The sequence below is a fragment of the Lycorma delicatula genome, chromosome 6 (assembly GCF_047948215.1).
Source record: "Lycorma delicatula isolate Av1 chromosome 6, ASM4794821v1, whole genome shotgun sequence".
NCBI classification, from domain to species: Eukaryota; Metazoa; Arthropoda; class Insecta; order Hemiptera; family Fulgoridae; genus Lycorma; species Lycorma delicatula.
The window spans coordinates 49,134,823-49,154,622 of record NC_134460.1 but is presented as its reverse complement, the minus strand read 5'-3'; the positions used below and the strand labels follow the sequence as shown (position 1 = coordinate 49,154,622).

The 19,800-nt window shown below is 27.5% G+C and overlaps 1 protein-coding gene across 1 annotated transcript in view; it reads right to left on the bottom strand.

The window, feature by feature from the left end:
- Positions 1–19,800, bottom strand: part of LOC142327051 (serine/arginine-rich splicing factor 7-like) — a 28,889-nt gene that overhangs the window by 1,723 nt on the left and 7,366 nt on the right. Inside the window, exon 6 of the mRNA XM_075369819.1 lies at positions 5,121–5,279. Coding sequence (XP_075225934.1) covers positions 5,121–5,279 — 159 coding nt within the window. The remainder of the gene's footprint in view (positions 1–5,120; positions 5,280–19,800) is intronic.

Sequence of the window (19,800 nt, the reverse complement as noted above, 5' to 3'; positions counted from 1 at the left end):
AGTGGAAATTTAATTTATACAACTGTACGGTGCCAAATGCTTTGTTAATTAAATATTATGTATATTGCTTATTAAATGTTTTACTATGTGGTTATTCATCTGGTATGCAGATTTGACCTTTTTATTATCATAAACCTTTGTAATGTTAGACTATTTTATCAGTATATACATAATTTAAATATGCACTGTCAATTTTTTGGGTGTTATTTATTGGTATTAAATTTGTGTTATTTTTAATTTTTACCATTTGTTTATTATTAATATTATCTACAAACATATTATCACAAATATTATATATAGCAATCTGTTTTATAATATTTAATTTTTATTTACATTATTTTTCGTTAATTAATTGCTCTGTTTACCATATTTGTATAAGTACTAATCTTATGTGACTATGGGTGATTTGAAGCTGTATGTATAGTGGTTTTGTTAGATGTTGGTTTCCTATACAATGAAGTTATACATTTTTACTATACTCAATATCATCATCTTAATAATTTTATATTACTATTGTTATCAATTTCAAATGTAAATTTCAAATCACTACAGTATGGGCTTAACTTATTCAAGATTATTAAATGTTCGTCAATTTTCACTGGATTATAAACTTCAAAAATATTATCAACGACGTATCTAGTCCACATTAAAATATCATGTGCATGTGATATCCCGTAAACTATTTTACCTTCAAACACCTGTAAATCAATCTCGGACAATATGGATGACTACAGAAAACCCATTGGTAGCGTACAGCGTACTATATTGGGTGTAATATTTTTTATCAAAACTAAAATAATTTTGTTTGCATATGTTTCATATAATAACAATGATGTTTTCAATGAATAAGGGATCTTCATGATCTTGTAGTAATTATTTCTTTAATATGTTAATAGTTACTTCTATGGGTATACTAGGATACCTATTACAAATATCATAACTAATCATCCTATTTTTATCATTTACATTTAAGACCTTTAGTTTATTTACAAACTCATAACCATTTTTATATTATATTTATACTCTTATTTTACTTCTGTAAATTTTATTTATTATTTTTAGATATAATGAAAGACGGAGAGGTTTTAAAAAGTAATTGAAGGACACATATGTATACCCTGTTTGTCTAACTTTGGTAAACCAGATAATATAGGTGCACTTAATTCAAAAGGGTACAATCTAGTATGATAAGTTAAATTATTTTTATAATTAAAAATATTATAAAATTCCATTATTAAACCGTTAGTAATTCTCAAAAATGTTTTAGTAGAGCATTTATCTCTTTTAACTCATTATCTTATATATATTTCTTCATTAGATTTTTATATTTTTTGAGAATATATGATATATTATATCATATAATCGGTATTATATTTGTTTTGTCAGATTTTAAAATAATGCTATCATTATACATTTATTTATTTTTTGGGTTGTAGATTATTTTTGTATTATTGTTAATAAAGAGTTTGTAATTTATACTTCCCCATTTTATATCAATAATTTTATTATTAATAGTATTCCGTGAAATACCTTTATCACAAGTGTTTATTTATATTTATCATTTTATGTGATTCTTATCAAACTTATACGCATTAGCTGCAATAAATTTTTCATCCTTATCAAGTTCCATATTAGTTAAATTCACCAAATCAATACTTTTATCAGGAAAAGAACTCGATTTTGCAAGCATTTCTTCTATTTGAAACTTATGATAATTATTATCTACAAACAAATTTTCTTGCAAAGTGAAATAACCCAATTCTATACTATCATTATATTTATTAAAACCATAATTAGTCATTATTACCCTTATAACTGTTATCATTTCTTATCAAACAATTAATTTTACTATATTTGTTATCCCTAAGCTTTCCCTTATCTATTATATAGACTCTATACTGTCTCTGATTATATTATATGTATAATCAAATATATAGACCAATTGAAATAACTCATTTAGAGGGGGAAAATATTGTAATCAGGACTTCTGAAAGTGGAAATGGTGAAGGGAGCTTATAATAAATGTAAAAAAAATAAATGCACGAGCAGGAGTTATGGAGGGTTAAAAAGGGATGAAAACTGGCACAGAAAGGTATACTTTCACCAAGTTTTATTAAAATTAAATTATTTTTGCGGAAATTAAAAATAAAAAACGAAAAAAAAGATTTTTCGCATTTTCCTCGGAAATTTTGAGGTTATGTTAAAAAGTGATCTCTACAAAAGTTGTAGATTTGGAAATTTTTTTTTCAAACCCTAAAATCACAACTCCATTACCTCCGCTCACGCAATTATTTTTTTATGTTTATTATAAGCCCCTTTAACATTTCCACTTATAAAAGTCAAAGTAAAAATTTTTTTTCTCTATGTTTAATTTGGTTGAACTAATAGGATTTATATATTATATTTATATATTTCACCAAATATAAATTACATTATATCTAAAATAATAGATAAAATTCATGCAAGTAAAATAATGTTAGAACAGTGGTTCCCAAACTTTTCTACTTGCGGCGTCCTTTTTCAATTAAATTTTTTTCATGGTGCTCTACCCTAAGTAAAAGTTTGACTACTTGTAAGTAAGCGATAAAAATAAATAAAACTTGTGGGTCTTCATTATTTTTTTAGTTTATTAACATTAAATTAATAATTATAAATGTCTTGGTTCAATTATTTATGAAGCTTTTACAATATTTTGCAGCGTCCCAGTGAAAAGGCTGCGACGCACAGTTTGGGAATCACTGAGTTAAGAGTATAAATATAATACAAAAAATGGTTATCAGTTGGTAATTTAAAGGTCTTAAATGTAAATGATAAAACTGGGATGGTTAGTTATATTTGTAATATGTATTACAAACATGTAATACAGGTTACAATATATATATATATATATATATATATATATATATATATATATATATAAAATGTAAAATATAAATATGAATATTTGTAATACGTATCTAGTATACTCATAGAAGCAACTATTAATATATTAAAAAAAAAACCTGGTACAAAATCAAGAAACCCCTTATTCATTGAAAACATCATTGTTATTATAAGGAACACATGCAAACAAAATTATTTTAGTTTTGATATTACACCCAAGAAAGTAAGCGTACTTTCTTGGGTGTAATATTTGTACCCTATACAGAAAACCAATGGGTTTTCTGTTGTCATCTATATTGTCTTGAAATTTATTTGAAAATAAAAGTTTACAGGATAACATATACACATGATATTTTAATGTGGACTAAATACATTGATGGTATTTTTGTAGTCTATAATCCGGTGATAAGTGATGAATATTTAATAATCTTCAATAAGTTAAGCTCATGCTGTAGTGATTTGAAATTTGAAATTGATTACAATAAAAAAATAAATTATTTAGATGTTGGTATTGAATTTAGTAAAAATAATCAATGTATAACTTCAGTGCATAGGAAACCAACATCTAACAAAACCACTCACTATACATAGAGCTTCATATCACCCATGGCCATATAAGATTAGTACTTACACAAATACGGTAAACAGAGCAATTAACAAAAAATAATGTAAATAAAAATTAATGAAATATTATAAAACAGATTGTTATATATAATGGTTATGATAGTAGGTTGGTAGATAATATTTATTATAAACAAATGGTAAAAATTAAAAATAACACAAAAAATTGACAATGTATATTTAAAAGACGTATATAGTGATAAAATAGTAGAACACATTACAAAGGTTTATGATAGCAATAAGTTCAAACCTGCATACCACACAAATAACCACATAATAAAACATTTAATAAGTAATATACATAGTAATAATACTTATTTTGTATACAATTTGAGTGTTTATAAAATCGTAAGTAATGATTGTGACCACATTTGTATTGGTAAAACCACTAGGTCTTTTAAAACTAGATTTATGGAACATTTATAAAGTTATAAACAAGGTATACTGGGTTTTTTATTTGATTAAAAATAAACACACAATATAAGATATTCAGACACTTAAAAATATTAGAAATTAAAAAATGCAATATGGATAGGAATAATAAGGATTTTGACATTTTAGAAAGGTATTATATATAAACATAAGAATAAATTTAATATGATTAACCTTCAGACAGGTAGTATTATAAGGGCTGCAGTAGATAGTACCACTATCTGTTTTGATGATAGTGGTAAATAAGTGATCTTTTAATAGTAAATTCAGTGAAATGGCTGGCCCATGATTTTACTTTGCTTAAGTTTTTGTTTTTATTTTAAAAGTTTTAATTTTTATCTTTGTTTTAATTGATTAATTTTTATAATTTTAAACAATTTTTTATATTTTGTGTTTTTTATCACTTGTTTAGATTATAATTTAAAACAATTTTTAATTTAAATACAAATTTTTATATAAGATTTTTAAGTATGATAAGTTAAATTTAATTTAAAGATTTTTAATAAAATCGAATTGGTTTAAAAATATTTTTAAAATAAAATTATGTTGTGAATATATAAGTGAAATGTTATCATAAATTGCAAGTTTATGACATTTTTTGTAATATATATATAAATGTATGCAGGTGATTATGCAAATCAAGTTCGCAGAAGCACTTCTGTTTGTGTAATGAAATAAGGTAAGTCAGCCTATTTAAATTATTCTGTACTTAGGGTTAACACATATATATATATATATATATATATATTTATTTATTATTTTTATAAATACTTTGTGAACTATTTGACATCAAAGAAATTAAAACAGTATTGAATATGATAAACTCCAAACGAGTGCAATTTGGACCACTTCATTTTCATCTCTCACATCTAGAAGGTAAGGTCAATGTAAAATAATAAATAGATTGGATTCTATTGTTTATAGCACCAAAGGTAGCCAAGAAACACCTTTATGTTTTACATTTTCCTGCTAATAAAATGCTATTTCTATTCATTCACATGAAAAACATTACAGCAAAGTATTTGTGCATGCAGGCATGTATTTATGTTTCTGTGTGTGTGTTTGTTCAAAAGCGTTAAGTGCTCGTTTGTCAGTTCAAATAAAATTACAATTATTGTAAATGCTATTTATATAATTTTTTATATGTAAACAATAAATAAATTAACCCATAACATTTTAATTACCTGCTACGGGAGCGAGACCTAGATTTTGATGGTGACTTGCTAGTATCCTTAGCAGGAGTACGAGATTTGGAACGTCCTCGAGAATGAGAACGTGACACAGTGCGGGAACGAGTACGCCTATCTCTTGACCTGGAACGGGATCTTGATCGAGAATAAGATCTGAAAATAATGTACACATCAATCAAGAGAATATCTGATAGTAATAAATCATATAAGTTTTGCCATTATAAATAATAGTTATATTCAACAAATTTTGTTCATTTTCAATGGTTGCTGTAGGAATCCTTGTGTAGTGTGAAGAAGTTCTCCAAAATTACCACAGAAATATATGTACAAAAGAAGGGTTAGAGCAAACTTTCTTGAAGATATCTCTGAAGTCATTATAAACAGCAAATTTGAATCTCTTCCGTTTACAAAGTCAAAAGTACACATTTAAATTAAAGTTTTCAACACAATGCATAACATTTTATTCCATTTCATGTTTTATTCAAGATACCATAAATTTTGAATACTTTCTATGAAATTATTTGTATAATGCATAAATACATCTAAGAAAATACTCCAAGTTTAACTTACAGCTATTTACTACCTGAAATAGTTCAACTTGCAATCGACTCATATTATGCATAACAATTTACGTTACACACTTTGCTAAGTTACTCACATTTGGATTATATACCTACTAAGAAATATTAGCTGCAAATATCTCTGTGTTTTATCAATCAGGAATATTACAATATACACAACTCCATACCATGGAGTCCTGAAAACATATTATTAAAAAATACCGATTGGTATGTTTTGTTTATTTTTTTGATAACAGTATTGAAAAAAAAAATATAAGGCACTTTGTAAACTTTGTAATTCTATACAAGATATAATAATTATAGCCGAAAACTTAAGATAAAAATAAGATCAGTAGCATTACTTAAAAATTTTTTTTATAAAAAAATCATCTTTTCATTCCTAAAAACAAGAACCAACAATGTATTTTTAAATCAAGTTTACAATAAAACTGATTCCAAAAGAATTGAAGATCAATTTTTTAACAACCTTTATCTTAAGTTTTAATTTAAGAGTCAATAAATTAATAAAATAAATACTATTTTATAAAAAAAATAAAAATAAAAATAAAATCTAAACTGTTAACTAAAAAAAAAAGTGATATGAAAAAAAAATTGCATTGTACTGAATTGACAGTATTTTACTTTTCTTTCAAATTTAACTTGAAAAAATTGGAATTTCATATTAGTCCTATTAATGATGGTAGTAATCAGAAACTCATAGCATTTATTTGGGGGAATGCTATTATCTGGGGCTCCAAATTATTAATGGAACTAATCAATTTCTAAATCTTGTATTAGCGTTTTTCAATGTTTGAAAAATATTAAATTTTATTCTTTAAAATCTTAATTACTAAGGCCATCAACATATTTTTTTGTTTTGTTTAGATAGTAACGCAACAAAACCATTTGTTATAAAAATATGTACATCTACTACAAGAATAAAACAACATAATATATGTGTGTAAAATTAAAGTTTTCTCTGATTACTTTCAATTGATTTAGTGAGCAAAACCATTTTTTAATTTTCAGAAAGAGAAAGTGAAGAACAAAATTGTTTTTTTTTTGTAATTAAGTTTTTAAGATTTGTAATTTCATTAAAAAGTGTATAAAATATTTATTCAGTAAATGTTTATGGATTTTTATCTTGACCATTATAAAATGTCAGGTCATTTTAGCATGATTACTTTTAAAAAGTAATGATATCTATAGTTACCATATCAAATTGATTTTTTACCTGTTATGTAACAAAAATATGGTTAATTATGGCATTAGAATTACACACTCATCAAGACAACTGAAAAGGTATGTTAAAAGTGTTCAAATAGACTTTGAAGACTGTTCATGTGGAGGACACCAAGTACCATGTCTTGTTAAACTGTTGCCTACTTCTATCTTCAGTCTATAATCAGCCATTATTTAGAACAATAAATATTTTTTTTTTTAGAAACATAACAATAATTCATTAAATACCTATAAAAGTATTAAGAATACACTGATTTATAAAAATAAAATACATTTTATAATGATGAGAACTGAAACAGTTAAGTAAATTATATATATTTTTCACATTAAAGATTACATTTACTATAGTGACTCTTAGATCCTTTATTATAATGAAATGGTATTCTAAGGTAAATAGCTACACTAAATTTTACCAGATAACCATTTTTTGTGTAAAATGATAAAATAAATGAATAATTTAAAGTTGGTTTTATTCTGACTTCTTCAATATTATAAGCCATCAATCAACAAGTGTATACATGTGTTGCTGCTATAATATACTTGACTGACATTATGTATGGATATATTTATATATTATCCTTTGTATGAAATAAATACAAATAGTATTTTTTGAGAAAATGGGATTTTTTGGAAACAATATATACCTGAAATAAAAATTAAAAGATCCCTATTTAAGTAATAATACCTAATTAGATAGGTAATACACTATTTGTATTTATGACAAGTAACAATTGCAAATATTATTTTTTTGAGGAATTTTTCTATCATGTAATTTTTATTTGAAAACAATACTTAAATTTTTTAATTTTTCTTCATTCAACTTTTCCTGTAAACTAGAAAAAATTTGTTGAACCCTACTACATTTTCAACTGCTATTTTCTCATTAATAGCTTATGAAAAAATGGTAAATAAATTGTTACCACATATATGCCATATAATCGGTGGATGGCAATGGTAGCAGCTCAGATATCAGTGGTAGTACAGTACATGTATGCTGTGGTACAAGTGTTACTCCTGCCGCACAGTTCTCCCACCATAGCAGCCCCACCACCCTCAGGCTCCAATAAAAGAACGTGCACGAGAGTGAGTTTTTAATTCATCGTCGACCACCACCTGGAGAAGACCAAGAATACAGAAGTTCCCTGGCTGCCTCAACATGGGAATTCCCAGCGGATGCCAACATTCCTGCCGGAGCAACAGGCTTGGCTGCCCTGCCAAAGGAGCTGCTGGATGCGGACACTATCTTCCTGCTCCAACTCGCTGGGTTTCAATTGTCATGGCCGGTGGACTCAGCAGCAGGAGCTGGCCCAGCATGGGATTGCTCAGGGAGAACACATCAGCTGCACCAGCGAAAGACTACTGACACCGACCTGACACTGAGGGGTTCTGGGGGGGCCACCACTGCTATGCTGTAATGGGGACCCAACTGCCGCTGAGGAAAAGTCCAATCTGATTTCAATAGACAAACCGCAACTCCCCAAATACAGCCAAGGCAACTTTCAGCTTCTGGACCCAACAGCTCTTCTCAGGCTAAAGCAAAAACGACCCTTTTCAGGGCTACCACAAGGTTTTAAATTACAACAAGCTGTTGAAGCCAATCGACAACAAAAACAGCCCTTTTCAGGGCTACCACAAAGTAATAAATTACAAGCCGTCGAAGTCAATTGACGACAACAACAGCCTTTCTCAGGGCTACTACAAGGTTATAAAGTGTCCTATGCCGTTGAAGCCATTCAACGACAAAATAAATCAATTCTCTTATAAACTAGAAAAACATTATTAAAACCATACACTAAAGCTATGAAATGAATTAAGAGAAAATTAATACTACATAATAAAGTTCACCATTTTACAAGCAACACTGTGCAGGGCACTGACGGTCAGCATACAGAATTTTATTTAAAAATATGTTTTTTTTTAATCACAAAGTATTCTAAAATTCAAAAAGATAATTACTGAAAATCGTTCAATCGATATAAATACTTAGGTTAGAATAATATTTCTGTATGTTTACAGATTATGAATTTGACCTTGAATCAATTTTGAAAATCTCAGATTTACCATATCAAATTATTAATTCTACACACATATACACACATACGCATGAGCTTTGTTCAAAAGTTTCAGTACTTTTACAGCACATGTACAGAACAACAAGATGTTGTGAATAGCAACATAAGGTCATAACAGCAATAAAAATACCTTTCTGTAATATAGACCGTTAATGAAATTATAAATATGTACCATCAGCATGTCATGATTATTTTGCAACTATGGGATAAATTTGCTGCTAATCTGTATTTCTATCTGTATTATTTCATGATGGAATGAGCTGAAGTGTTGCAATCTTCTACAATATTACAGCCAACGAACAACTGAAATTCAGCAATGTTGTTAGATTTTCTCACATAAGTGTCAACAGATTTCTTGACCGAGAATCATCATCACTGAAAACACTATTTCTTTTAAATCATTCAGAATAGTACAGCTTAAAACATAAGTATGTTGATATTTTTATGCTTCTGGTAAGTTTCTACCTAACCTGAAATAAAATTTAAAACTTTATACACTGTTAAAAAAACATCATCTTTTCAAAAACGGTGAAAACTGCACGTAAACATAAACCAGTGACTGGTGTTGATAATTCGTGAAAACTAAAGAAGTTCACTTGGCAAAGTTACAGCTAGATAAAAATGGTATATGTTTACCCATTACAGCAATCTGTGTATGTACTTCAAAAATGAAAAAAAAAATGGAATTCATTAAGTAAATCTCATTAAACTTTTATAATGTATACATTCTGAAGTGCTGAAAATACTTCTAAAAATTGTTGTAAAAGTTTTATATAATTATCTATCAAATTGAAGTTGGATTAACTCATTTTATAAGAAGTGATTAATAATAATCAGTTCCAACAGGTCAAAAAAAAAATTGGAATAAAGATAAAAGTAGGCAAATTAGAATGTATTTTACATGCTGATCTTAAAATGGAATTAGTTTTTCTTCATCACCCTCAAATTTTTAGTTGTCACCCTTTAAAATATTGAGAAACTTCTTAAATAATAATAATTAAAATTCTTAAGTTTATTTTGCAGATATTTACATTTATTTTAATTTATTTTTTCTTATTTTCCTTATGTTCAATGAAGTCTTCTCTTTTTATCATCCAGAAGTAGTTGCTCATCACAGATTCATACCATCTGCAATATATCTTGGTGGTACCTTCTTGTTTATTTTTTGTTTCCAAAAAAAACCAGTAATGACATTTTGAATGACTTCCATGCTTCTAGTTCTTTAAGATTCAGTTTGTTGTCAAATATATTTTCAAGAATTAATTTTCTTATCTGTGAATATTCCCTCTTTTAATTTGGTTGCACTTAATTGTGAAAAAACCTCAGCTAAATATTTAAAACCATCTCTCTATGTTTATCTAATGCTTTTACAAAATTCTTCATCAAGCTTAGTTTTATGTATAGAGGTGGTAAAATAATATGATCTGCTTTGACAAAGGAGAATATTGACAACATTTTCCTTTCCTGGAGAAAACTGGTTTCGTTTTGGCCAGTCTTTAACTCGTATTGTTTATATGTGTTAACATATATAAAATACATGTGTTTGTGGGATAGTCAGTCATGGGTCTGACTATCCCACAAACACAAATATTTTATAAAGCAGGGGTCTGGAGACTGAGAAAAGGCCTATCGCTTTCAGTTCAGCAATAATTCGCCATGGGTGTTTATCATACATAATAGCTTTTAAAATTTTTGATGTACTTTCTTATGTTTCTTTCATTCCTACAGCATGTGCTACCGGTATGGAAGAAAAACTTATTGGAGTTGTGTAAAAACACTGTCTTTAGCTTCTTTTTGATGAGTCTATAAATAAATATCAATCATGAATAACATATTCAATGTCTTGATTCAGACAATAGGAACAAATTAAACAATCATCTCTTCTAAAGTATTTCATTAAATTTTCATTTCCATTTCTATATACTGAAATTTTACTATCTTTGTTTAATAAATTCCGTTCTTTAAGACGTGAACCTAGGAGTTCTGCATGTTTATACAAAGACTAGTCATAAATTAGCTCATTCTGATCTGTTTGTGTGATGAGGTGAGGTTCAGTATTTGATTCTTCTGGAATGTAATTATTATCTATCTATTGAAGTTGATGATTCATAAGATTCATCGGTTAAACCCTCTGGGGAATCAGATTTCTTTCCAAGAAGTTGGAGCAACTGGAATAGGTAAATCAGCACCATGAAGTACTGGTCTCAGTATCAAATACAGGTCTACAGTACGCACCACAGTATAAATCAGATGTGAATAAGAAAACACACATGCTGTTTTGGAATACATAATCAGATTCAGCATATAAAATACTATAGAAAGCCTAATCCCTTTTCAGTTCCAAATTTTATGTTGACCAGTGTAATTATTACAATACTCAGTTTCATATGACTTGTTGCAAGATAACAAAAAATTTCCAAGTTAAATAATACAATAAGATTTCTTTGATTTACAGTGTACGAAGTTCAACGTGACAGCAAGTAACATGTTAAAAACACAATGTACTTGCTGCATAAAAAATGATTGAAAACTTTAATGAACAAGAAAATAAATCAGGGCAACTGCAGTCTAAGACCACTAATGAATTCTCATGGCAGTCCAACTTATCAGCAGTGTTTATTAAAAGACTTATTATTTTTTTTATTTAATAAAATCTTTATTACCTAGATTCTTATACAGACAAGTTTTTAATATATTTCAGGGTTAATTAAAACATTTATTAAACAAGCTGTTATGTCGACCTTGACAACTTATAAAAGAGTTTAAAATGCTTTTCATTCTTACCTGTCACTTTAAAATACTCTAAGTTTAAAAACCTATCTATTCTCACAATCAAACATTTGTAAACTAAAGTGAACTTTTACATGAAATTATTAATTGTTTAAATTTACAATTCTACCAACTTTTTGGGCAAAAATAGATGAATATAATTAAAAAAACAATTAAAAACACAGGCTGCAACTAATTAGGAAACACACTTTAGTAGTACGTGTGTGGCGTATACATACATGCTCATCAGCCAGAATATTGATTCTACTATTCAATGCTTTACCATCAGTTCCTACACAGTGGTTGTAGTAATAGTATAATAATCAGTTTTCCAATGTCAACAACAGACTTAATATGTAACATATTAATCCAATGACTACTCCCTATATGGTCTCCCAATTACATGTATTATCCGCTGATTTTGGTAACATCTGACTTGTAAATTGATTTATCAATGAAGGATAAAATTGATTTATCAATGAAGGATATATTTATCAATTGCTATAATTCATAGTAGTCAGATATTCTATCGAAACATATTTTTTAAGCCTAAAATTTGTTCTACAACCTATATAACTTTTACTGTCTTAACTGTTTTTTCAAGCTCTGAGAATAATTTTGGGCACCTTGCAAAAAGATATTAACCCAATGATAATGAATGATTTAGATGTTATTAATCAAAATACACAAGCAAAAGCACTCCAGGCAACTAAAGTTTTTAGCTGTGTTTTGAAAAAAACTCTGAATGAACTGATTTCCAATTTACAAGCTATATATATAAAAAATATCCAGACATTTTGAATATTCTAAGTGCTTATCAAGTGTTCATGAACAATCATTATCCTTCTGGGCTAGTCTGTCAGTAATAAACTGCCATTGTGTTATCATATGTGCTTTGTGATCATTACATTCATAACAATAGAGCAAACAAATACATAATTCTGTATCAAGTTCTGTTGCAAATTTGGAAATACATTAGCTACAATTATTTTAATTATTTACAAAAGATTTTGGAAACGGATCAGCGAATATTAGGATTTTATTTTTTGTAAAGAGCATTTCACATTCTGCAAGACTTACAATAAACATGAACTGTTGAACGCACATGAACTGTAATAACCAGTATGAAAATTAAATGATTCAGCAAGATTATATAGAATACAGTTTCATAAATTTTTATGGACAATATTGTTTTGATAAGTAAAAAGAATTCTGAAACAATTTGGTAATTGCACTTTTAAGGAGACAGGGTAAGTTACTTTTTTTTTTAACAAAAAATGATTTGGATACTTTCCAGTCAGATCTTATTTGCTGCTAAATAAAATTAATTATACATATGCAAGAAAAAAAATAATTTTTTAATTATCAGAAAAGGATTTAAAAAAAAAAATAATCAGTATAATCATTGAAACAGTATTAGCTAACATCATCATATGCTTTGTCAATTTTAATCTTTTTTAATGATTCTTTTTAAAAGTGAGAGGAACAATGTAATATTTACCCTAAAGCAGAGTTACCTAAAGTAAGAAAAGAACTTACTAATTTATTTAATTATAAATTACCTTCCTAATCAAACCTGTAAGTTTATTAACATAATCACACTATTTTTAATTAAATCCAATTACCACCTTTTTAGTCTCAACTAGTTTTAATTAATGACTTATCTACTGCACATTACTAAATATTTTAAAGAAGATTATTGTTAAGAAAACAGATTATTAAAAGTTTAATAATAATTCTTAATAAAGGTAAACTAATATATCAATTACAAATCTTTATCATTTAAAGTAGAGTAAAATATATATATACATTTACAGAATATATAATACTAAGTATTATGTATATATAGATAAGTTGGATGCATTAAACATTTTTATCAATTAAAAGAAAAACATCACTACTTTGAAAAAAAATTCTAGCAAAGGGGACAAAAAGAATCAAGAAAATAATGTGCGTAATTTACTTATAAATTGTTTTTTGATGATATTAAATACAACTCAAAAAACATTGGGTTTATTTAAATAAAAATTTACCTGTATAACAATTCATATACATTTATATAAAAAGTATAACAGAAAAATGTATTTTGTCATATGAGAACTACTAATTTTCTAAGGTTGTAGTTAAATTGTTATAACATTAATTTTTTTTTCAATTAAAAAAAAACTTAAATCTAAAACCAACAAAATTAATCTTAAATTGATAACAAACCATTAAAAAAAATAAATAAATAAAAATAAAATTTAACATTACCAGTACTATTATTAGATGGCTTGTTATAGAAACCAAATTTATTTTGATAGGGAGACTCACATAAAAGAGCGACAGATCTATGGAGCGAGTGAATGAACAAGCTTCAATAAAATGAAGTGAAGTGAGCGAGCATTGTCCACTACGGAGCAACCTTTCAAATCACAAGCTTGAGAACATCTTTCAATGTGTGTAGGATCATAACAAGATTTCTTTCTTTCTCTCTCACAGTCTATCTCAAGAGAATTCATGTGTTGATTGTAGACCATCATTAGCCTCATGTACTAGTCTTATTGTATTATCATCACCACAATTTTTACAATAATTATAAAAAAATATTTACAAATTACAAAAAAAAATTATGTAACTGAACTATAGCATAAGACCAAGCTGGAAGTAATAAATCAGCACAGCTGTCATGACTTCAAAGCTCTCTCATGCTGAACAATAACAATAGTGTTTTAATAATTACAACTGGAATGCATTAAATATGATATGTCCTCTAGGTATGAAACATTTAGGTAGAACCATCCAAGTTTGTATAATCACATACCCAATACCTTATAAATTACATGTAATCTTAGAAGTTAACTCAGACTTTATTCGATTTATTATCAATGGAAAAAACAATAAAACCAAAGAAATGTTTTCCATAGCAATATATGTCTCTTAGTTACTACACGTAGTGGTTGAACTATACCACTGGCACTATTGTTAAACAAGGATCAACATGTCCCTTGCATAACACAAGTAATTAATTATTATTAATTTATTTAATCTTTTGATGCTGTAAGGGTAACTTAACTATTTCAATAAATCTTATTTAAAACATAACCAGGCCTTATTACTTTTCAAAGCATCTAAATCAAATATTAAGTTTGTCTTCAATATTAAATATTTATTATGTCTACGTATATTATTGTCTTAAGTATGTCATCTACCAGGACTACTTCAAAAAAATCTTTTGATACAAAAATGGGTCCTCAGATCGTTATCTGGAGCCTGTAAGTATGAAATGGATAGGCCAATATTTAAAAATTTAAATAAATTAACTTATTATGAATTTATACTAAGGTACATACACAGTCACTTATTTTTAAAAAAATAACAATACACACAGCTACTAAGAAAGACATTGCAGCTGTTTTCCCTTAACTCAACACAATACTTCAACTTATAAGAAAGTGCCTTATTACATTTCTATTCTCATTTTTAAAAAATTGCCAAATCATCCGAAAAAGCTTTCCACCAATTTATTTTAAATATAATTAAAAGATTTTCTTATATGCTAACAATATTAATCTGACAATGGAATTTTTAGGTAATATTAATAATTAAAAAACAACCATAAAACAACTCAGATTTTTCTGCGTCCATTCAACATGCGTGCAAATATGTGTTCAAAATAATTTTCAATATAGTTATTTCAATTGTGAACTATTTTGTTAAAATTTTTAATGTTTAATGAATTTACCTTAACATTATTTAATACATGTGCTTGTATTTAAATAATTAATATAGATTTTAATAAGATCAATTTTTTGACTTATAATTTGTTTTTATATTTATAATTTATCTTATAGACATAATGTATTATTATTATTATTATGTACTGATCAGAATAAAATATATATTTATTCAATACAATATCATTAAGTCTAATACATCAGTCAATTAAGGAGGTTTTTTATGCCGGTCTTAAAGAAAGCAATACGTTGTTTCTCATATCAGGTCCATGCATACAGCTTGAATAACTTCATCAGTACTATTGAATTTATTCCCCCAAAAATCCTTTAGAAGTCAAAACTGGTGATAATCCAGTGGGGGCCAAGCTAGAATGGTGTGGGATGAGAATATATGTGTTGAAAGAAAATTACCAACGTTAATCAACATCTGAAATGAATTGTTGGATTCACTTTTCCATTCAACAAAGTTAAATAACAATAATGTGCACAGAATTTTTTTTAATGTAAAGGAAGGTCAAGGAAATAGTGTCCAATAAATCCGGGAACTCTATAACTATAATCATTTTGTTCAAAAAATTTGTTTCAGGAGAAATATTATAGAAAATTTTATCAAAGGCATCCGAAGACTACTCAAAGATTTGTCCCCTAAACTTTCAAAATGTTAGAATGGTTGAGAAGCAGGGCCAATAATTTTTTCGCTTGTTTTTTGATAAATTTAAGCTTGGTTATAATTTTTTTTTTGTATCATACTTTTGTCAGAATGATTTGCAAGTTTAACTCTTTGAATCCCAACATTCAATTTTCAAGATGCTGTTAAGTACATGAAAACCCAATGTCCAGTTTTCTGGACTTTTATAAAATTACTCTAAAAGAGTATAAATTACTGAAGAGTATGGGGAAATTTTCCTATTATATAATATCAAAATACTCAGAGAAACATGTTCTTTCTAATAAACACATCATTTAATACAATCACTTATTTATATATATCGAAGACAATTTGGTGGGTAATCATATGTTTTAGGCGTTTTTATGTAGTTGTCAGTTGAGGTTAAGATGGGGGGGGGGGGGTCATGTTAATGATTGATTTTATGCTTTAGTTTGTGACTTTTTTAAAAGAAAAAAATTATTTTTTAATAATGATAAAAAATATGATTTTGATATTTTATCTGATGAGGGCTGTAATGTAAACAGTAGCAATGTAGATTTAATGCATACAGATGTATATTTTATATATGATCCAGGAAATGATCTTCCTGGCCCTTCAGGTATTCAAAGAAATATTCCATTACTCTCTAGTGAGTCAACTTGTGAGGAAAGGTGATGATAGTTTTTCAAATACATAGGTAGCAGGCCTAGAGTCAACAATGTGATAAAACTAATCATAGTCTGATATCATTGACTCGTCATCTGATGAGTGAATGGGAAAATGTTATTAACATCCCTGTTTTCATCATAAATTTTCTTTTACTGAATTACCTGGAATCAAACATGGTCCTCCCCATAATTAACCTGCAGTTGCATATTACAAACCTTTCTTCACTACGTCATTGTTAGATTTGATGGTAAAATACATTAATATGTTCGCTAACAAAATTATATCAGCTGCAAAGTTTGAGTTTGGAAACAGGAAGAAATAATTTCAGATTGTAGACAAATGTTAGTTGCAGAAATGCAAGCATTCATAACTGTCCTAAATATGGTCCGGCCTACATTGAAGGCAAAAGCTGAGGTAATAAATCACTGATGCAAATGTCTACTGAGGCATTTACGTCGGTGGCATCCCAACAAGGCCAAGCTTATTACTATGAGACGTAAAAAGTCAGAGAGGTGTGGCGACCGGAATGTCACTAGGTACCCACCTAATGGGTACTTAACAAGAATCCCACTACTGCTAGTTACTGGTGGACTAATAAAAACATGGTTTGGCGAAATGTTTAAGAGAAACAGTTTTCAAACTATTTTGATACTTTTTCATATAGTTTGACATAAACCTTATAAAGCCTAACAAACCCAATTATGATCCATGTATGCAATCACTGCAAACAGACTTTCCAAACAAATTACAAGCAAAAAAGTAATGCAATAACCAGTGCTTTTGTTGTGGACTGATACATTGGCTTCAATGAGGAAAGGTTTAACAGAAGGGGTAGTAGAATGTTTTTTACCAATAAGCTTGGTATTATACAACAGTGTATTGATTGTATGGGTGGCGTTGATCTAAAATGTTACATCAAAATCTCAATGATCGTATTAAATTAAATTTTGGAAAAAGATAACTTTAATATTTGGAGGACTGGTTTTAAATGCTTATCAACTGTATAAAGCTAATACAGACCAACCCACTGTGTAGATTATTTTTTACACTTTAATTAGTTGATGATTTGACTGAAGAATGGCTGGATGTAAAAGAAAGCATAAACACCCACATAGAACTTCAAGATGGTGGGGAGCTTGCCGACAAAGATTCCAGTACACAGGCACATTTTGAAAAAATTCCTCATGGGAGGGAGAAAACCTGCTGTATGCAGGTTTGTATGTATGCAGTGCTGCTAGCACTAAAAGTGCTAGTAAAAGAAAAAATCAACATATATGTGTGCAAAATGTAAAAAAGGCTTGCACACAAAATGTTATCCCAATTACAAATGTTAAATTTTACTATCTGTATCTTTTATCAAATATATTTTCTTAGTTTAGGACTTTGTATTTTTTTGTTATTCTCAAATGATTATCATAAAAAATTTATTTTTAATAAATGGTTAAATGTGTTTTGCCCAAAACTGTATTGTGTTGGAATGAAGTTGTACGTTTACGGTAATTATTTTTGGCCGTATTGAAGTTAAAATAAAAGTTGGATATTCATGTTTAAAATGTGACTATTGAATGACTTTGAAGATGTATCTTATAGTTCAAGTTATTTATACACATCTTGTTGTCAATCAGAAAAACCCTTACAACTGTGACCAAAAAGATAATCGCAAAAACTTTTCTGGGTATCCAATGTATAAACAAACAAAAACTTTCTATTACCTTTAAAAATAAGAAATGGCAACAAGGAAACAATACAGAACATACTATATAAAAAAATTAGAAATAAACCACAATTAAATAAATGATATTTTACCGCACATACTTAAAACCAGCTAGCAATTGTTATCACTGTACATTTTTCAATTTATACTTGATGATGAAATATTATCACAGGTAGATCAATTGTTTAAAAAAAAATTCAGTAAGACTACTGAATAAAAAATATTTATGACACTACATGCAGACCAGTAGTAAATATTAAATTGCATCTGATTACTCTGTTTCCAGAGAGAATTATCTCTAATGAAATAATAATCTACCACATTAATAAATTTATACAAAGTTTCTGACTAAAACGTTTTTCAATAGGACTAGTACAGAGGAAAAAGGGAATTCATAAATGTAATGCATGATGTCTCTACGAACGTCAGAAGATTCAACATAATGTGTGCGACGCAAGTTTAGACGCTGCGATGACAGAAGCAGGCTGTGTGTTCTCAGCCGAACTTCCTACAAAAATGTCAGGAAGAAATTTTTTTAGGTAATGTATTTAATAAAATATTTTTTAAAAAAAAAAGTAGTCTTACCTTCTTAATAATTTTACTAATAATCTAATCTCTAATCAACGTTATAAATTTATTTTAATAAACTCTTGCAATAAGTCAATACAACCACTTAAATATGATTCACAGTCAATTATTGAATTTACTTACATATATCTCAAACCACATAGTAACATCCTTAAGAAATACATATAAATACATATTCTCTGTCACCAAAATCTATTAACCCTTAATTAACTTTAACATGCATCAGGATTAAAAGGTAAGTGAAAAATAAAATTATGGTGAAAAAAGAAAATGCAAGGCAATTTAGCAACATAGGAAAAAAAATTATAATAAATCTTTTGAAAATGAACAAAACTCTAAAAAAAGCAACAAATAGAAAATTGTTATAACGTATCATAAATAATTTCAAAAAACAATTTTAATACAGAATTAATAAATGAAATGGTGTTTAAAAATTCAGAAAAAGGCTATTGATGAATATCCAAATTAGGTATATAATAACTTTTTATCTACAAGAAGATATCTAAATTTGATTATCACAAGTAGTTTAATAAATTATGGAATGTTTTAATTTTGGACAAAAATCACATAATTTTATGTAATTTTATCCATGGAGGAATTAGCTTCTACGTGTAATATTTAATACATTCCCATTTTAAATGAGTTACACATTTTACTTAACTACAGTTACCCTATCTGTTTAGCATATGCAGGTA